This window comes from Triticum urartu, chromosome 1A (assembly GCF_056163025.1).
Source record: "Triticum urartu cultivar PI428250 chromosome 1A, HENAU_Tu73, whole genome shotgun sequence".
Classification (NCBI taxonomy): domain Eukaryota; kingdom Viridiplantae; phylum Streptophyta; class Magnoliopsida; order Poales; family Poaceae; genus Triticum; species Triticum urartu.
Genome location: NC_141873.1, coordinates 498,121,179 through 498,142,830, shown reverse-complemented (window position 1 = coordinate 498,142,830; position 21,652 = coordinate 498,121,179). Strand labels below are relative to the sequence as shown.

Below are 21,652 nucleotides of genomic sequence, written 5' to 3'. Positions count from 1 at the left end.
CGGGCCAAAGGAGATGTGTATGTACCAAAAACACAGGACCGCAGCAGCCAGTGGAATGTTCACTGAGAAGGATACCATCTGCGAACGTTCTTATGATTCTTTTTTCATAACGCGCGTGGCGATTTCTTCGTAAACACAATGCAGTTTCTGGGAGGAAAGGGTTTTATGCCGTGAAAAATCGCCGTGTTTGCTTGAAGGAATCGTCATGCTCCTGCAGCAACGTAAATCGCCACGAAAAACATTCGTTTTTACCATGCACCTCCAGCAAGCGTTCGCTGGGTAGCATTATCGGAAACATATCACTGGGTCCGTGTGCGGATGCAATTTTATGCGTGTGCTATTCCCTGCATTGATGGGGACATGGGGTTTTCAGTATATGGTCACCACCATGCAGAAATCACATGACGCGCCTGCAACCTGACGATCTGGAAATCCGAACCGGTTTCGAAATAGAGGTAGTCATCGTGGAAATTGCATCGGTCGTCCACGATATTCAAGAGCTAAGTAGGGTGTTTAGTTCTGTCGTTTATGCTTCAACTTGCATGCTCGTCTTTTTTTTCTATATACAGTGTCAACAATGAGCTTTTTTGGCAACATAGAAGCGTATAGAATTGACTTTTGAAGGGTGATGCCAACTCCGCCTTTTTTCCATGCCATTGTGAATGGGCGGCGACGAAAATTCTCAATCCCTTTGTTTATGGAAGAGGGATGTCCTCTTGGGGGGGGGGGGGGGGGCGTTGCACATTTATACTCCTTCTATAAGAGCTCTTCACAGCGGAGCCCACGGTCCAGTTTTTTTTTTGGCGACAAACTTCTGGCTAGTCGACGCTAGGGTCTCAGCTGGGGATAATGCGAAACTTACCCTCCCATCTCTGCCATAGGAGGTTGGTCGGGTGATCGCAGAGATGAAGACTAGCTTGACGTTCCGTCCGAATGGGCTCCCGTCTCCTTTTTCCAAAAGTTTTAGGGGCAACTTCAGCCAGTGATTATGCCAACGTTCCAAGAATTCAACATTGGGACATTGGACATGTCATGTATAAAGTATGGTGTGATTACCCTGATCCCTAGACTAGTTGGGGTGACGGATATCCGACACTTTAGGCCGACCACGATGATCAATGTTCTAGAACGGATCTTCTTTAAGGTGTGTGTGATGTGATTCGCCCCGGTGGTGGAGCGCCTCTCTCATGCCTGTCAGTTCACCTTTCTAAGGGGCGTCGGATTCATGATGGGATTCTGAATCTTCATGAAACGGTACCTAAGGTCAAGGTGTAGCGTGAGAAAGGTGTTTTCATGAGGCTAGATTTTGGAAAGGCCTATGACCGTCTTGACTGTTCCTTCCTCCGCCTAGTGCTTGAGTGAAGGGGGTTCGATGACCGTTGGTATTGTTGGATCATGCAAAATAGCCAGGAATGGCAACATTGTGATTAACATTAATGAGGAAGTGGCCCCTATTTCAGGTCTTCTAGAGGGGTGTGGCAAGGGATCCTATTTCCTACCTACTCTTTAACCTTGCGGTGGACGCCCTGGCAGCCATCCTGGACAAGGCTAGGATGCTTGGTCATATCTCATGTGTGGTTGGGCATATTGTTCCAAGAGGTGTTTTTTCTTCGAATGAGGTGATGTTACTCACCTCCGGGATGTGAATGACATCATGATCATGGTAGAGGGGTCAGAACTAGTTATCATCAACCACAAGTTTCTTCTCCTCTGCTTTGAGGCCATGTCCGGCCTTAAGATCAATTTCGATAAGAGTGAGGTTGTGATTTTGGGGTATCCAGTTGAGGATCAACAACGGATTGCGAACAACCTTAATCGTAGATTGTCCGCCTTTCTCATTGAGTAATTGGGGACGCTGTTATCTGACTCGAGGATCCTCGTTCGAGTTTTGACCCGGTTGCAAGACGGGTCACATCTCGGTCGGAGCCGTGGTGCATGCGATTTACCCCAAAGGGAGTAAACCAATGCTTATCGACTTCCAATCTCTCGAGCCTCCCATGTATATGATGGGGTTGTAAATTTTGTTAGAAGGTGTGCGTGGCTTCTTTGAAAAGGACCTATCACGATTCTTATCGTAGGCGGCGGGTAGGCGGAAAAAATACCACCATGTGGTCAAGTGGGTGGATATATGCTTGCCCGAGGACATGTGAATCTATGTATTCTTGCGTCTCGTCACATGAATGTGGCCCTTATGCTGAGATAGGTAAGGAGGATTATCTGAGAAGATGGGGGGGGGGGGGTCCGTGGCTACTACTTATGAAAGCAAAGTATCCTCTTCTTAATTGTGAGCATAGGGAGGGGTCCCAGTTCTGGAAGTATATCCAGTCGATCAAGCACGAGACTCAGCTTGGGTTATCTGTTCTCATAGGTGATGGAGACGGGACCATCTTCTGATTTGACACATGGTTGGGGTGGATCTCAGTTGTTTGTCGAGTTCTTATACTTGTTTTGCTATGTGCTCGGCCCCGATGATATTGCATGCCTCGGCCGCCCACAATGGAAATTGGAACGTCTTGTTCCTATGGACATTTAGGGGCTGTTTGGATCGACGCCCATTGATGCTTATCCAAAATATTGGCGTTGATCATGCATAGGGTAGGTGTTTAGATGGCTTCCAAATAATCGGTGTGCCCTGGCCTGCCCTGTCGCACTAGTTCAATCCAACGCCAATTTGTTGGCGAGACGCGGGTGGCGGAATCGGCCGCCAATAAATTGGTGCGCCCGCGATTGGCGAGGCGGACCCTGGCGCAATCTAAACAACCCCTTGGGCCCGAGAAAACCGTAGCTTGGGTCACCCTTCGGCCGGCCCCTCTTGTCGATGCTTTTGTCCTCGTCGGGGGTGTTCTCTATCGGCTCGGCATACCAGACTCTATGTCGTGCATTGACTCTTTGTGTGGTCCACACCTTTGTGCAAAACGCCTCCTATTTTAAGATCAAGATCTTTGTGTGGCAGTTTATGCCTGATTGTCTCCCGTCGAGGACTGAGGTCATCAAGTGACATGGGCCTATCGATGGACTGTGCCCCCTTTGTGGTGTCCTAGAGAGGTTGTGACATTATGGTCACTGGGCAAAAACCTGCTTCGAGATCAGTGACCATAATCAAAGGCCCGAACCTTTTGGTGCCGCTTTAGAAAATGACCGAGCAGATTGCGAGATTATGGTCATTGGGCAAAAACCAAAGGCGTGAAATTTGTGATGCTTGTGGTGCTCGTGATCGTGAGCCTGCTTTTCCCTTCCACTATTGTGATTGTGATCCCAAATACAAGCTCTTGTTTTCTCAAAAAATGAAATAAAATGTTTTCATCGCCTGCTGGACAATTTCGACCACCTGGCCATGACCATGGTCATCGCTTGAGTTTTGATGCACGGTATGCAACGGCGAGGGCGAACAAATGAAACAAGACTAGTGTTTGGGACACCACCCTGTGACGCTGTTTGAGAGGAAGCTGTGCGCATGTTTTCATTAAAAAAAATTACATAGAGTCCTTGCCTCCGTTTAATAAAACATCTGTCGTTGCATGTCTGCCGGAGTACTCCCTCCGGTCATTTTTATTCCGCTTATTAGATTTGGATTAAGTTAAACTTTGCAAAGTTTGATCAAATTTATTTTCAAAAATATCAACAACTACAATACTATATATATGTTTGGGGCACCTAGGTGCCCAGGCACATAACATTTAATACTCTCGCATGAATCTAACAATATTAATTTGATATTGTAAATGTTGATATTTTTTTTCTGTAAGTTATTTTAAAATAAAGATACTTTGACTTTGAACAAAAATTATATGTAGACTTAAAAAGAACGGGAGGAAGTATCTGGACATCATGGTGCAGCCTGCGGAGCCGGCGAGGGGGCTACGGAGCAGTCGACGTAGGACGAGACGGGCCTGAAGCTGATCTTCGCGCTCGACGCGTACGCAAACAAGACCGTCTCGTTTGCATGCATCGGCTGGCCGCCGTTGAGGGTGCAGAGCGCGCCGTCGTCCCCGGCCGGCGCGACCACGCCGGCCGGGTCGACGGTGACGGTGGAGTTGAGCCCCGCGCACGCCAGCTTCACGCCGAGCTGCGTGCAGACGCACCTGTTCTCCACCGTCACCAGGTAGTGCGGGCGCCCTCCGACCTCCCCCGGCATGGTGGTTTGGTTGACGAGGAGATCCGACGGTGTGCACGGCTGGGCATCGCCTGCGTTGCCCAATTGTTAGCTCCTGGTGTTTGTTTTACTTTCCTTTTGTGTGCAAAAACAGTTTGTATAAGTCAGTGCGTACCTTTGTTGCTGAAGGAAAGCAAGATGCAGGCCGCAAGGATCACTATGAGCTTGGCCTCCATGCTGATCACCGAGATGTTGTCACAGTTTTTGACAAATTGTATTACTGAGATGCTGTCACAGTTGATGTATACTATTGTGTTGTGTTTCTGTTCTGCATCACGGTTGCCTTTTATAGCCCACTGTACGGTGAAAATGAGGCAGTCTTTTATTGATTGGGGAGAATTAATTTGATTCATGGTATAAGATAAGTTAGCATTTAAAAATATCCAATGTTTGAATAATGAGCAATTATTAAACGACAAATGTTTGGTCCTGGCATTCATTGCTTTCAATATTAAAAAATTGGCCAATAATAGATGCCGGTTGCCGATGGCTTGGTTTCCAATCGTCTTTCATCCTCGTTCACATCTGAAAAAAACACGAGAAAATACCATGGCGACTGTCCCCTCTCTCGTGTCTACGCTCACTCCCTCATGCCAGGCGCCCGAGCGGGCCACCCTTGCATGTTTGCCTCGCCCCCGACACTCGCTGTCGTCAATCACAAAACAAAAAGGCCGTTGGCCGTAGCAACTTTTCGCCCACCACCCTGTTGCATCCATGGTAGCTCCACAACGCTGACCGCGACACCCTTCCTCGCCGGTTCTGCCCACCCTCGGGTTCAGCATCAATGGCGACGCCAGCGTCAGTTATAGCCAAAGCTAGGGGTAGCAAAAATGTGGGCTGGTTCTAACAAAACCTAAGACAGTGGTAGCAAAAGTTAGTGTTGGTTCCAACAAGAATGGATTTCGAATACCCTGGTGTTTACGCACCCGGTTATCAACCCCGTCCATCAAGAGAACAACTGTTCGAGATCTGGACCCGGCCCTGTACCACTAGTTGCATTAGCAGGTCTAGGACGGGAGACTGCAAGTACTCCCTCTATTTTTTTTAGTCTGCATATAAGATTTGGTCAAAGTTAAACTTTATAAATTTTGATCAACTTTGTTGGAAAAAATATCAACATCTACAAAACTAAAGCTATATGACATGAAAATTAATTTCATGATGCATAAACTAATATTGATTTCATATTTATGAATCTTGATATATTTTTTATAAACTTAGTTAAAATTGACAAAGTTTGACTTTGACCAAATCTTATATGCATATTAAAAAGAAACGGAGGGACTATTTGGTAGAAAATTGGGCCTAGGCGCCTAGCTGCTCGCACTGTTCATCATAGGGGAGAATCCGACATGCTTGTCTACATCCGGATTGACATGTCAGCCCTGCGACAGGAGCAACAATTCTATCACTGAATTATGATCAAATTTAGATCTTGAGAAGCGCATCATTGATGCGCTACGTGTTGATGACACTGCGTGCATCGATGCACTTCTCGGTCAATGGCCTGTATAAGCATGTTGGCCCTGCAAATGGTCTGTGTGGCTCGTGAGAACAACCCACGAATCTTGGTGTGCATCGACGGACAAGATAATAGGGTGTCGGTGCACTTGGATGCTATGGCACCTTTTTGTTCCACCAAAAGCCAGTAAGACAGTAGTAGCAAAAATGGGCGTTGGTTCCAACAAAAACTGAAGATGGCGGTAAAAACCTGGGGCTGGTTCCAACAAGAAACACCCCAATTCTGGATCCTAGCAAAAAAAGTCGCCAGTTCCTATAAAAAATTCTGCTGGTGCCAGCAAAAAAGAAATGGTTGTAGCAAATAATGTCGCCGGACGTAGCAAAAAGAAATGTCCGTGCCAGCCAACTAATGTGTCGCTTGGTGAAAAAAGGGGGCAAACCCAGCACATCCCCGTTGTCGAGCCTAGCGCCTGACGCAACACCGGTACTCACCGGGGGCAACAATGGGACTGGAAAGTTCCAACACCCTCTGACGCACCCCGTTGCAAAAAACTTTGGTCGATGCTCTTGTTCGCCACAGGAAAATGCTCGTCGCAACTCGGGGGAGGTGCGTGATGCCGACGACCTCGCCATCGATCAAGGATGAGATGCGCGCACCAGCAACAACATGGCCCTTTCGCGTGGGGAGGAGTGGCGGAGGCAGAGATTTGTTACTGGTGGATCTCGTTGGATTCGGTTGACGTTTGTCTTCAATGGATCTGTGTGGATCCAGTCTTCGTTCGTCCATGTTTGCGTTTCTATAGATTGGATCTTTTCAATCTACACTTTTCTTCATCGGTGATGGTTAATTTTCTGGTGCAATGGTCTTATAAGGTCTTAATAAGACGACTTCCCGGTTGTCTACTACAAAGAAGGTTTGTCCGGCTCTAATGAGGAAGAGACGATGACGGTGGCGCGCTTTCGGCTCGCTCCAGTGCTTGTCCTCGTCGCTAGGTGGTCTACGAATTTGGATGTATTTATTTTACTTTTGATGTTTTTATACTAGCTTAACCGTTGATGAATAAACCGAAAAAATTCCCCACAAAATAAATAAATAAGAGTCGGCAAGTATACTCCATTTATTTCCTGCGCTTCGTTCTTTCCACTACCAGCTGTATACTTTTCCATGGTTTTTAGAGTCCTTAAACATTTTTTTGTAAAATGAGTCCTTAAACATTATGGTGGTACGGAACATTCCATGTACGACGAGACGGGCCGGAAGCTGATGTCTGTGCTCCACGCGTAGCTGAACGTGACCGTGCCGTTTCCATACACCGGACGACCGCCATTGAGGGTGCAGAGCGCATTGTCGCCGTCCGGCGTGATCGTGTCAGCAGGGACGACGTCGATTGAGGAGTCGAACCCCGCGCAGTCCATCTTCACGTTGAGCTGCATGCAAACGCAAGTGTTCTTCACCGTCACCACATGCTTCGGGTACGTCTCTCCGGGCTGCGTCGGCGCCGTGGTCTGGGCGACGACGAGGTCTTTCACCGTGCACTGTGCATCTCCTGCATTGTCTGGTCATTAGTTCCTGGTGTACGTGATCTTTCTTTGTTTCTAAATATTTGTCTTTCTAAAGATTTCAACAAGTGACTACATACAAAACAAAATGAATGAATCTACACTAAAATATGTTTATATACATCTATATATGGTAGTCCATTTAAAATCTCTAAAAAAAATATATTTAGGAACGAAGGAAGTACTTATGAAATGGAGAATATTTAGAATTTTTTTCAAAACAGAGGCAAAAGATTTGCCTCATCGATTAATTAAGAAGAAGAGAATTGCCCAGTTAATTAACGGAAAACCGGGCGAAAACCGATACATATAGACCACATGCGGACTACTCGCTAAGAAAGAAACTCCATGACACCACGATCAACCCAACAAACATACATAACATGCAACAACCACAAACCCTCGCAAAATGACATCGCAAATGCAAAGTAGCGATGTGTTCAGGTATTTGTGTGCGAAAACGATACTGTATACTACATGCGTACCTCCATTGCTAAAGGAAATCAACAAGCAGGCCGCAAGGATGACTACAAGCTTGGCCTCCATGCTAATCACTAAGATGTGCGCACAGTTGCTCTATATTGTATTATGTTTCTGTTTTGAATCACATATACTGCATATGGGTTGCTATTTATAGGCCATTGTACGCTGAGCTTGAGGAAGTGATGCATTAATTAGGATAAGTGATGCATTAATTTAGGATTAGACATGGAAAAGTTATGCATTAATTTAGGACAAGTGATGTACTAACTCTCCTCGCTAGGATTCAACCTTCTTTTGCAAGATTGTGAAGAATGCATTTGAGAGTCACCGTATAGAAGATAATAATATAGCACTAAAATCTCTACTTCTAAAGAGGGAGTTGATAGCTTCTCCTCACTTTTCGTCTGATCTTTTTTCTGCCTCACCTCACACCACCCCCCTCCTATTAAAAAAAATCAAATCTCATTAAAGGGGAAGGTCTTGTTTCCTTTTTTCTTTGGCATGTGCTGATTCAATTCAATTATGTAATTAAGAATTTAGAAATCACATCATATATGTGAGATCACTTTCCTAAAAGACAGACATAAGATTTTTCTCGATTACCTTATAAAAAAAACACTCCTTAATGTGCTGCCATTTATTGTTTCAATATCTCTACTATTAAATGGCAATCACAACTTTTCTAATACAACAAAAATAACATATATTTTTCTTATCTTACAAAATAACATATATTTTCTTACCTTACCAAATCACATATATCCCTACTTTTAAGGGGGGTGGGGGGTTTGGTAGGCCGTACACACATTTTATTTTCTCTTTCATGGTTTATTTTCGCCTTCACCTCCCACCACCACCCCTCCATGTTGGTTTTTCTTCCTTGCACACTCCCACCTTTGTGGTGGCAGGCGGGTCATCGGACCGCCGGATACAGGCGTTCGTGGAGGCGGTCATATTATATTTCTTGTCGGTCATATAGCGAGTCAGAGAGGCTACATTCTCGATAAATCAAGAGTGTCCATTCAAACGTCAAGAAAATCATTCAGAAAAATGTGTCCTACAATACTCGATAGCCTTGCAGAAATGAATCCACTTAAGAGGTCCGTAAATGTGTGATATCTCTATTATTAAAGGAAATATTTAAGTAGTCGTCATTCGTAGTAGCCAGTAATGTGAAAATAATTTGGAAATCAAGTGCTGAATCACTTTGAAAATCAAACCATTAATGCAATTAATTATCAAGACGATTAATTACATATGTCCACTTAAATAGCAATTTTTTCCGCACCGAATCAATTTGGAAACCGAGTCGTTAATGTAATTAATTAATTAGACAGACAATGAATTATGCCTATAGATGTTAGGACCGAGAGTATATCAACCAAAGGGAGGGGGGGGTGAATGGGAGATTCAAAAATTCTTTTGAATGTTTTGAACAGATCCCAAACACAACAGCGAAAATAAAGTATGATGGAAAACAGCTCAATCAAGCATGATGTTGGGGAGCATATCTATCAACGTAGGAAGCAACTATGGTACAGGCTTGTAGTAACACAGGTTTAATCACAATGATAGTAATGCTATAGGCAATCACATGAAGTAACATGAGATAAAAAATGAAGTGAGCATCGAAAGGAAACTACAATAAGTTAACATAGATGAACCGTAAAATATGACAGAGATGATGAAGACAGCGATGAGAATACAACAGGATGAACACAAAGATATCTGAAGTGAGCAAATGAGATATACGGAAAGAACACAAACACAACAAAAAGCAAAGAAAACAAATGAAAAACACAAGGAACTAGCACCAATAATATAGATCTCAGGATAAAGAATAAACAAATGGAATTCCTGAGATAATATCTCCAAGAGAGGATTAGTTCTTTTTCGCAACCCACACTTGCATGGGCAACGAGGATCTCATTTTGCTTCGTCTGAGAAGGAGTATTCTTTTGGCGAGATTTGAAAGACATCTGTGCACTTTGAGAGTAATTATATGAATATGCATTGAAGTTATTTCCAGAGACATGAGCATAATGATTTGAGGAGGTACGCATATACTCCTTATGTTGAAGGTTTGATCGATACCCATTTGAGAAACTCCCTAAGCCATCCCGCGAATGATAATCATTATCTCGAAGAGAATTACTCTGCATGTTCAAGTTAGAAGTGATAGATAGATTTTCAGTAATGCACTTCTTCACCCAGATTTGCTTCTTGGGTGAACCAGACCTGCAGTTAGTCCCAGTATATCGAGCGAAAACCTTACCATTTTGTTGTTTGAAGAATTTGTAGTTCGAGTCATCAGACTCATCAGGAACAGCAGTAATGAAAGTATCATATCCTAACATAATAGCAGGTTCGAGCATTTTTCTTTTAGCAAGAACCCAACTCGTTCGAGGATACTGTTCGGGAGTCCAGTATAGGTTCCATCAACGTTGAGTTTTCTTTCGAAACCCAATCCTTCCTTTCGAGGATTTTTTTTGTAGTATTGACTTCTTGAGCACATCACATAGAGTTTGATGCCCTTTTAGGATCCTTAGCAATGCTGTCTCAAGCAAGTCCTTTAGCCTACAATTTTCCTCAGTAACAACAGCAAATTCCTTGGAAGAGGGGTTAGTGATATCATTCGTAGTAGTTGCAATATTCTCGATGAAAACATTAGAAGTTTCAGCATGAGAATCAACATTACTACGTTCTAGGCATTTTAAGCAAGGAGGCATAAAATCATCAGGAAGCCGAACAGATTGCTCGGCGAAGAGAAAAGCTTTCTCTTTCGCAAGCGTGTTATGAGATTCTTTCAGAGACTCAAGTTATTGATACCTGTTAAGGAGTTCATCAGATAAACTCTCGAAGACAACTGAAAGAGAATCATATTTGTTAGAAAGATCATCAATAGTTGAAGAGAAAGCGTCATGCTCTTCCATCAAACTTTTGATTCTTCTCCATCTCTTCGATTAGTAATCCTTCGGCTTTCCTAAGATTCCTCTCAAGCATTTCAAGTTCATCATGTTGAGATTTTGCAATATTGACCAGTTTAGCATAGGCAATGTATTCAGGAGAATATCCATTCATGGATTTTTGGTGTTTTGCTGATACCTGATCCTTAGATGATTTTTCCATGAGACAGAATGCGATTGGTTCATCATCACTTGAGGCATCATCATCGGAGTCTGATTCGAGTGAATTTTCTGATAATTCATAGGCAATGAAGGCGTTGCTCCTTCCAATACTTCTATGAAATTCTTCATCATCTGATTCAGAGTCTTTCGCCTCCTCTTCAGAATCCAGGGTCATATCAGCACATGCTCTATTCAACTATGATATTCTCTTCATATTTGACTTGATGGTTGCTCTGGCTTTCACGTCAGTGACTAGTCTCGTCGAATAAGATGAGGAATATTCATTTTTTTGAGAGCTTAGTATGATGATCCATTCGTGTGAATCCAATGCGGTGAAGATATTTCCATCTGTTGCTAGGTTTTCCTTCCCAGCAGGGACAGTCTGCTATGAGATGACCGGATTGTTTGCACTTGAAGCACTTCATTTCTTTCAGAGGTAACCTTCTTGATGATTGAGGCAAGTCAAACTTGTCATCATTCATGAGGCATAAATTTTGTCTTCCGAGATCACTTAGCCTTTCTGTTAGTATCTCTAGTTCTCTGGTGATGGTGTGTTGATTCTTAATATCTTCTTCTTTGTGTGAACTGCCATAGTTTGAGAGAATTTCTCCTTCACCTTCCAAAGAAGATTCTTGATCTGCATTTTCCAGTTCCATCTTTTCTTCGTGAAGTGATAACAGTGTCATGACCTCTAGATAGTGAAGTTCTTCATAATCTGGTCTTTGCTTGATTTCTGCTATGATGGGATTGAAGGTAGCGTCAAGAGCACTGAGCAGCCTGTTGACCACATCTTTATCGGTGATATCAGTTACTCCTCGTTGATGAAGTCTTTCAACAATATTTGTAAACCGACCAGTGAGTTCCATAGCACTTTCTTTTCGAAGGCTTCTAAAGCCAGCAAACATGGCACGAAGCATTTGAGTGTGAGTCTGTGTTCTGGCAATGAATTCTTCATGAGCATTTTTTATAGCATCCTAAAGTTGCTTTGAAGTGTCGAGCATTTGGAACCGAAAGAAAATGTCTTTCGAGAGACTACTACAGATGATATCTTTTGCTTGAGCATCCGACGGCAGATTGACTTTGTCATCGGAATTGGGATCATCCGGTTGCTGAATGGTGTATCCATTTTTCTCAATCTGCCACGGATCAAAGTTGATAGCTTGAATTCTGATCCTCATTCTTTCCTTCCAGTAGATATAGTCATTTCCATCAAAGATAGGAAATCTTCCAGAGCGCGAGGATTTACCTGCATATGACATACTCAAAACTCCAAGGACGTTAGGCCTTTAATAAGCAGAGACAACGAGTACTCGCTTTGTTACCAATTGTTAGGACCGAGAGTATATCGACCAAAGGGGAGCAACAGAGATGATCGAAGCAAATGAATGATACAACAGGTGATAAAGATCGGATAAACTATCAACACAGAGCACGAAGGTAAACTGCTGAATGAAATGCAGTAAAGTAGAATAAACTAGTGGTGCTTGATGGCAAGAGATGAATTTGGTAGACCAGTTCACCCTTCTGCCAAAGGGCTACGTCTGATTGGAGGGGATGTGACTTAACACGGAAGATAAACTCTCTTCACCCTATTTTTCTTCAACTCGGAGCTGATCAGACTCTAGTTGATTTCACTCGTGGTACATACATGTCGGCAATCTCCAAACCTTCGGTCGACCTTCGCAAACCACAGTCACTCTTGCTTGCTGAAGATCTAGCTTGGTGAATACAACAACTCTTCAATCACTCGAGCCGAAACCTATCCGTCTAGAGAGTGCGCAACTCTCAAGAGTAATAGGTACAAGAACTCTAACTCAGAACTACTGTGATGCTCAACCACTTTCTAAGTTTGGGATCTTGATTTTTCTCTCGGTGGATCTTAAACTCAAATCACTCGGAGAGGGGGTGCTCAAATTAATCTTCTCAAAAATCTTAAGTGGAGCAGCCACCAGACAAAGCTGGTGCGGGGTGGCTATTTATAGCTGCAGCCTTCCCTGATGGGAAATGACCAAATTGGACATCGAGAGAATCCAATGGCCGAACGACACGAACCCAACGGTAGGGTTTTGAGCACAATGGTAACATTGCTTGTGGAGCAAGTAATGCTAACTCCTCGGTCTGAGACAAATCTCTCGCGGCGAAGAAGATCACAGTCTCTTTCCGACAAGTATTTGCTCAGAACACAAAGAGAGTTCTCTCGCAACTTTCATAGTTTTTGGCCTAAGCATCACAACAGATCTAAGCTTCGAGAACCTATACCCCTCTTAATAGTACAGAGGTCCTATGACTCAAATGAACAAAGGAAGAAAGATGAAAAGAATACTACGTCTTCAATTTGTCTTCGACTTCCGTTCGCTGCAGTCAATTTCTTCGGACAACAACACCGAACCAAATGCTTCGCTTCAGCAGCAATCATTCGAGAGGATAATTTCGTCACAGCAATCTTCTCGTCTACATATCTTCACCAGATGTAGCTCGTTCTTTTCAGTAGCACAGATGTACTTCAGTGAAGTTACTCGAACTTGGCACCGGAGACAACATTCTCTTCAGTTTCTGTATGGACTATTTCTCTCTATATGCACTAGCAAACAAATCAGTCCATACCTGTTTCTGTCAACAATCTCCAAAACACAGGAAGGCAGTATTGCACCAACAATCTCCCCCTTTTTGGACGATTGTTGACAAAACTGAACACATCGAATGATAGATAATGAATGGAATGTAATGCGAAGGATAATGAACAACGAGAGATAATTACGAAGATAACACATGCTCCCCCTGAAGATATGCATCATCTAAGTGCGTAGTTAAATCGGAAGGAAGCGAGGTGAATCTTCGTATGAGTGTTATTGACATAAGATCTCATTCGTGGTCTCTTTCAATGCACTCGACACTGTCTGAGATGGTTCCTGTCACACAATCTTTGAAAAGAATTAGATATAATCAATACTTTGAAATGATTTGTGACGAAGGATATGTCACTAAGGTTTTCTCAGAACATGATTTGAATCCACACGAGATGTAAATTCCCTGCAAGGTACGTAGATACTCGAGAATTGTCAAAGTAAGGGAAATAAAGGATATTGCTCGGAGGAGTTAATATTCAGATGATGTTTTCCTGTAACAAAGTAGATATGAAGGATATATGTGAGGAAAAACACTTTGTCAGTCATATAGATAAATCTCATGAGATTTTAAATTGAAGCTGACTTTCTTCGCGTGCAAGGTTAGAAAATGAGAGATAATGAATAGCGTATCCAACCATAACACACATAGATTCAAGGAGTAAAAATGTCTCTGACTGGATAAGCCTAAATTGATGTCCTTCTTGGCAAAACTTTTACTTTCCCTGCGTGAAAGATAATTATGGAGGATAATCATTGCATGGGAGCAAACTTTTGATAGGACCTGCAAACAGATAGTTGGAAGCAAATAGCATTGCAGGGGGGTTATTAATCAGTACATGACGATCGACTATTCCAACACCATAGGCAGTTCGATAAGTTCAACAGGAAAATTGTTTGAGAAACACCAAAGAGTTCGACTACGAAAAGCAACTGGCAAAAGAAAACACCATGCAAATACCCCGTTCATCTATCACTCGATGTTCTTCTCCCACTTTTTGTCAACAAGTGTCAAAAAGGAAAGAGAATGCATACAAGGAACTACACGTCCGAAGAATCCTCACTATCAGAATTAGCACTGCTTGACGAAATAGAATTTGCATAGCAAGGAATAGTTGAGACCAAAGCAGGTGTTGCAGCATGGCTTCGGGAACTCCTTCAGAAGAAATGGAGCGAGGTGCTTCTACCTCTTGAGCACTGTGTTGGTTTTCCCTTGAAGAGGAAAGGGTGATGCAGCAAAGTAGCGTAAGTATTTCCCTCAGTTTTTGAGAACCAAGGTATCAATCCAGTAGGAGGCCACATGCAACTCCCTCGTACCTACACAAATAAATAAGAACCTCGCAACCAACGCGATAAAAGGGTTGTCAATCCCTTCACGATCACTTACGAGAGTGAGATCTGATAGAGATAATAAGATAATATTTTTGGTATTTTTATGATAAAGATTAAAAGTAAAGATTGCAAAATAAAAGGTAATTGAAATAGCTTGTTGACGGAAGATTAATATAATGGAGAACAGACCCGGGGCCATAGGTTTCACTAGTGGCTTCTCTCAAGATAGCATAAGTATTACGGTGGGTGAACAAATTACTGTCGAGCAATTGATAGAAAAGCGAATAATTATGAGAATATCTAGGCATGATCATGTATATAGGCATCACGTCCGTGACAAGTAGACCGACTCCTGCCTGCATCTACTACTATTACTCCACACATCGACCGCTATCCAGCATGCATCTAGAGTATTAAGTTCATAAGAACATAGTAATGCATTAGGTAAGATGACATGATGTAGAGGGATAAGCTCAAGCAATATGATATAAACCCCATCTTTTTATCCTCGATGGCAACAATACAATACGTGTTGTTTCCCTTTCTGTCACTAGGATCGAGCACCGCAAGATTGAACCCAAAGCTAAGCACTTCTCCCATTGCAAGAAAGATCAATCTAGTAGGCCAAACCAAACTGATAATTCAAAGAGAATTGCAAAGATAACCAATCATACATAAAAGATTTCATAGAAGAATCAAACATTGTTCATAGATAGACTTGATCATAAACCCACAATTCATTGGATCTCGACAAACACACCGCAAAAAGAGTTACATCGAATAGATCTCCAAGAAGACCGAGGAGAACTTTGTATTGAGATCCAAAGAGAGAGAAGAAGCCATCTAGCTAATAACTATGGACCCGAAGGTCTGAAGTAAACTACTCACACATCATCGGAGGGGCCATGGAGTTGATGTAGAGGCCCTCCGTGATCGATGCCCCCTCCGGCGGAGCTCCGGAAAAGGCCCCAAGATGGGATCTCTTGGGTACAGAAGGTTGCGATGGTGGAAATAGGGTTTCGTGGTGCTCCTGGATGTTTTCAAGCTATATGAGTATATATAGGAGGAAGAAGTAGGTCGGTTGAGCCACGAGGGGCCCACGAGGGGGAGGGCGCGCCCTGGGGGGTAGGCGCCCCCTGCCTCATGGACTCCTCATTGATTGCTTGACGTCCACTCGAAGTCCTTTGGATCACGTTTGTTCCAAAAATAACTCTCCCGAAGGTTTCATTCCGTTTGGATTCCGTTTGATATTCCTTTTCTGCGAAACACTAAAATAGGCAAAAAACAACAATTTGCACTGGGCTTTGGATTAGTAGGTTAGTCCCAAAAATAATATAAAAGTGTAAAATAAAGCCCATTAACATCCAAAACAGATAATATAATAGCATGGATCAATAAAAAATTATAGATACGTTGGAGACGTATCAAGCATCCCCAAGCTTAATTCCTGCTCGTCCTCGAGTAGGTAAATGATAAAAATAGAATTTTTGATGTGGATGCTACCTAGCATAATTCTCAATGTAATTTTCTTTATTGTGGCATGAATGTTCAGATCCGAAAGATTCAAGATAAAAGTTTAATGTTGACATAAAAATAATAATACTTCAAGCATACTAACTAAGCAATTATGTCTTCTCAAAATAACATGGCCAAAGAAAGTTATCTCTAAAAAATCATATAGTCTGGCTATGCTCTATCTTCATCAAACAAAGTATTTAAATCATGCACAACCCCGATGACAAGCCAATCAATTGTTTCATACTTTTGATGTTCTAAAACTTTTTCAATCTTCACGCAATACATGAGTGTGAGCCATGGACATAGCACTATATGTGGAATAGAATAGTGGTTGTGGAGAAGACAAAAAAAAGGAGAAGATAGTCTCACATCAACTAGGCGTATCAATGGGCCATGGATATGCCCATCAATAGATATCAATGTGAGTGAGTAGGGATTGCCATGCAACGGATGCACTAGAGCTATAAGTGTATGAAAGCTCAAAAATAAACTAAGTGGGTGTGCATCCAACTTGCTCGCTCACGAAGACCTAGGGCATTTGAGGAAGCCCATCATTGGAATATACAAGCCAAGTTCTATAATGTAAAATTCCCACTAGTATATGAAAGTGATAACATATGAGACTCTCTATCATGAAGATCATGGTGCTACTTTGAAGCACGAATGTGGAAAAAGGATAGTAACATTGTCCCTTCTCTCTTTTTCTCTCATTTTCTATTTGGGCCTTCTTTTCTCTCTTTTTATGGCCTCTTTTTTTTCGTCTGGAGTCTCATCCCGACTTGTGGGGGAATCATAGTCTCCATCATCCTTTCCTCACTGGGACAATGCTCTAATAATGATGATCATCACACTTTTATTTTGTTACAACTCAACAATTACAACTCGATACTTAGAACAAAATATGAATCTATGTGAATGCCTCCGGCGGTGTAGCGGGATTGTGATGAATCAAGAGTGACATGTATGAAAAATTAAGCATGGTGGCTTTGCCACAAATACGATGTCAACCTCATGATCATGCAAGGCAATATGACAATGATGATGCGTGTCATAATAAATGGAATGGTAGAAAGTTGCATGTCAATATATCTCGGAATGGCTATGGAAATGCCATAATAGGTAGGTATGGTGGCTGTTTTGAGGAAGGTATATGGTGGGTTAATGGTACCGGCGAAAGGTGCGCGGTACTAGAGAGGCTAGCAATGGTGGAAGGGTGAGAGTGCGTATAATCCATGGACTCGACATTAGTCATAAAGAACTCATATACTTATTGAAAAAAATTATTAGTTACCAAAACAAAGTACTACACGCATGCTCCTAGGGGGATAGATTGGTAGAAAAAGACCATCGCTCGTCCCCAACCGCCACTCATAAGGAAGACAATCAATAAATAAATCGTGCCCCGAGTTCATCACATAACAGTTCACCATACGTGCATGCTACGGGAATCACAAACTTTAGAACAAGTATTTCTAAAATTCACACTACTCAACTAGCATACTCTAATATTACCACCTTCATATCTCAAAATAATCATCAAGTATCAAACTTCTCATAGTATTCAATGCACTTTTTATGATAGTTTTTATTATACCGATCTTGGATGCCTATCATATTAGGACTAAATTCATAACCAAAGCAAATTACCATGCTGTTTTAAAGAACTCTCAAAATAATATAAGTGAAGCATGAGAGATCAATAATTTCTAGAAAATAAAACCACCACCGTGCTCTAAAAGATATAAGCGAAGCACTAGAGCAAAATTATCTAGCTCAAAAGGTATAAGTGAAGCACATAGAGTATTCCGATTCATGTGTGTCTCTCCCAAAAGGTGCGTACAGCAAGGATGATTGTGGTAAACTAGAAAGCAAATACTCAAATCATACAAGATGCTCCAAGCAAAACACATATCATGTGGTGAATAAAAATATAGCTCCAAGTAAAGTTACCGATGGACGAAGACAAAAGAGGGGATGCCTTCCGGGGCATCCCCAAGCTTAGGCTTTTGGTTGTCCTTGGATTTTACCTTGGGGTGCCTTGGGCATCCCCAAGCTTAGGCTCTTGCCTCTCCTTGTTCCATAATCCATCAAATCTTTACCCAAAACTTGAAAACTTCACAACACAAAGCTTAAAAGAAAATCTCGTGAGCTCCGTTAGTGAAAGAAAACAAACCACCACTTCAAGGTACTGTAATGAACTCATTCTTTATTTATATTGGTGTTAAACCTACTGTATTCCAACTTTTATATGGTTCATAAACTCTATTACTAACCATAGATTCATCAAAATAAGCAAACAACACATGCAAAATAGAATCTGTCATAAAACAGAACAGTCTGTAGTAATTTGTAGGTTTCAAATACTTATGGAACCCCAAAAATTCTAAAATAAATTTCTGGCCGTGAGGAATTTATCTATTAATCATCTGCAAAAAGAATTAACTAAATAGCACTCTCTAGTAAAAAAAATGGCAGCAAATCTCGTGAGCGCTAAAGTTTCAGTTTTTTACAACAAGATCGCAAAGACTTTCCCCAAGTCTTCCCAAAGGTTCTACTTGACACAAACACTAATTAAAAGCATAAAACCACATCTAGACAGAGGCTAGATGAATTATTTATTGAATAAAAGCAAGGAAAAAAATTGGGTTGTCTCCCAACAAGCGTTTTTTTCTTTAAATCCTTTTAGCTAGGCATTGATAATTTTAATGATGCTCACATGAAAGACAAGAATTGAAGCACAAAGAGAGCATCATAAAACATGTGACAAACACACTTAAGTCTAACATACTTCCTATGCATAGGTATTTTATAAGCAAACAAATTATCAAGGCGAACAAAAACTAGCATATGCAAGGAAGAAGAAAGGAACAATAGTAATCTCAACATAACGAGAGGTAATTTTGTAACATGAAGATTTCTACAACCATATTTTCCTTTCTCATTATAATTACATGTAGATCATAATCAAATTCAACAATATAGCTATCACATACAATATTCTCAACATGATCCACATGCATGTAAAGTTGACACTCTTCCAAAATAGTGGGATTAACATCAACTAAAGTCATGACCTCTCCAAACCCACTTTTATCAAAAAAAATCACAAGATTGAACATTCTCCAAATATGTGGGATCTAAAGTCGACACTCTTCCAAACCCACTTTCAATATTATTACAAACGTTATTATCAATCTCATATTCATCATGGGGCTTAAATAAATTTTCAAGATCATAAGAAGAATCACCCCAATCATGACCATTGCAACAAGTAGTAGACATAGCAAAACTAGCATCCCCAAGCTTAGGGTTTTGCATATTATAAGCACAATTGACATTAATAGAATTTATACTATCATCATTGCAATCATGCTTTCTATTCAAAGATCCATCGTGAATCACTCCATAAAGTACTTCATCACAATTTTCAGATTCACGAATTTCAAGCAAAACTCACTAGCAATTGGTTCATCATAATTGGATCTCTTAAAAAGATTAGCAAGCGGATGAGGATCCATAGATCTTAGGTTCTCTGTTTAGCAATAAATAAACAACTATTCCAACCAAACGAGCAAACGAGCCAAGTAAGACATCAAAGCAAATGGAAAGACAAACAGAAGCAGGGCAAATAAAACGGCAAGGGTGAAGTGGGGGAGAGGAAAACGAGAGGCAAATGGCAAATAATGTAATGTGAGGGATAAGAGTCTGTGATAGGTACTTGGTATGTCTTGACTTGTGCGTAGAATCCCCAGCAATGGCGCCAGAAATCCTTCTTGCTACCTCTTGAGCACTGCGTTGGTTTTCCCTTGAAGAGGAAAGGGTGATGCAGCAAAGTAGCGTAAGTATTTCCCTCAGTTTTTGAGAACCAAGGTATCAATCCAGTAGGAGGCCACACGCAAGTCCCTCGTACCTAGACAAACAAATAAGAACCTCGGAACCAACGCGATAAAGGGGTTGTCAATCCCTTCACGGTCACTTATGAGAGTGAGATCTAATAGAGATAATAAGATAACTTTTTTGGTATTTTTATGATAAAGATTAAAAGTAAAGATTGCAAAATAAAAGGTAATTGAAAAATCTTATTGACGGAAGATTAATATAATGGAGAATAGACCCAGGGGCCATAGGTTTCACTAGTGGCTTCTCTCAAGATAGCATAAGTATTACAATGGGTGAACAAATTACTGTCGAGCAATTATGAGAATATCTAGGCATGATCATGTATATAGGCATCACATCCGTGACAAGTAGACCGACTCCTGCCTGCATCTACTACTATTACTCCACACATCGACCGCTATCCATCATGCATCTAGAGTATTAAGTTCATAAGAACAGAGTAACTCATTAGGTAAGATGACATGATGTAGAGGGATAAACTCAAGCAATATGATATAAACCCCATCTTTTTACCCTATTTGGCAACAATACAATACATGTCGTTTCCCTTTCTGTCACTAGGATCGAGCACCGCAAGATTGAACCCAAAGCTAAGCACTTCTCCCATTGCAAGAAAGATCAATCTAGTAGGCCAAACCAAACTGATAATTCAAAGAGACTTGCAAAGATAACCAATCATACATAAAAGATTTTAGAGAAGAATCAAATATTGTTCATAGATAGACTTGATCATAAACCCACAATTCATCGGATCTCGACAAGCACACCGCAAAAAGAGTTACATCGAATAGATCTCCAAGAAGATCGAGGAGAACTTTGTATTGAGATCCAAAGAGAGAGAGAAGAAGTCATCTAGCTAATAACTATGGACCCGAAGGTCTGAAGTAAACTACTCACACATCATCGGAGGGGCCATGGAGTTGATGTAGAGGCCCTCCGTGATTGATGCCCCCTCCGGCGGAGCTCCAGAAAAGGCCCCGATACGTCTCCAACGTATCTATAATTTTTGATTGCTCCATGCTATATTATCTACTATTTTGGACATTATTGGGCTTTATTATCCAGTTTTATATTATTTTTGGGACTAACCTATTAACCGAAGGCCCAACCCAGAATTGCTGTTTTTGCCTATTTTAGGGTTTCGAAGAAAAGGAATATCAAACGGAGTCCAAACGGAATGAAACCTTCGGGAATGTGATTTTCTCACCGAACATGATCCAGGAGACTTGGACCCTACGTCAAGAAACAAAGGAGGAAGCCAGGAGGTAGGGGGGTGCGCCTTCCCCCCAGGCGCGCCCTCCACCCTCGTGGGCCCCCTATTTCTCCACCGACGTACTCCTTCCTCCTATATATACCTATGTACCCCCAAACGATCATAGACGGAGTAAAAAACCTAATTCCACTGCCGCAACCTTCTATATCCATGAGATCCCATCTTGGGGCCTGTTCCGGAGCTCCGCCAGAGGGGTTATTGTAGGATCGAAAGTATGTCT

At 41.7% G+C, this 21,652-nt stretch overlaps 2 protein-coding genes across 2 annotated transcripts; both read right to left on the bottom strand.

The window, feature by feature from the left end:
• Positions 1–3,691: 3,691 nt before the first annotated feature.
• Positions 3,692–4,405, bottom strand: LOC125532972 (uncharacterized). The gene is made up of 2 exons (XM_048696804.2): positions 4,269–4,405; positions 3,692–4,185 (listed from the first exon to the last, which is right to left on the bottom strand). Exons 1-2 carry the CDS (start codon positions 4,327–4,329, stop codon positions 3,827–3,829), a joined length of 420 nt encoding a protein of 139 aa, XP_048552761.2. The 5' UTR covers positions 4,330–4,405; the 3' UTR covers positions 3,692–3,826.
• A 2,299-nt stretch (positions 4,406–6,704) lies between these two features.
• On the bottom strand, positions 6,705–7,780 carry LOC125536516 (uncharacterized). Its single transcript, XM_048699751.2, has 2 exons — positions 7,660–7,780; positions 6,705–7,161 (listed from the first exon to the last, which is right to left on the bottom strand). Exons 1-2 carry the CDS (start codon positions 7,718–7,720, stop codon positions 6,830–6,832), a joined length of 393 nt encoding a protein of 130 aa, XP_048555708.2. The 5' UTR covers positions 7,721–7,780; the 3' UTR covers positions 6,705–6,829.
• Positions 7,781–21,652: the final 13,872 nt, after the last annotated feature.

Excerpts from the sequence above, each read along its gene's own strand:
- LOC125536516 (XM_048699751.2), bottom strand. The coding sequence starts at position 7,720 with ATGGAGGCCAAGCTTGTAGTCATCCTTGCGGCCTGCTTGTTGATTTCC. Across the intron at positions 7,162-7,659 it reads GATTTCCTTTAGCAATGGAG|GAGATGCACAGTGCACGGTG; the intron begins GTACGCATGTAG and ends CAGACAATGCAG.
- LOC125532972 (XM_048696804.2), bottom strand. The coding sequence starts at position 4,329 with ATGGAGGCCAAGCTCATAGTGATCCTTGCGGCCTGCATCTTGCTTTCC. Across the intron at positions 4,186-4,268 it reads GCTTTCCTTCAGCAACAAAG|GCGATGCCCAGCCGTGCACA; the intron begins GTACGCACTGAC and ends TGGGCAACGCAG.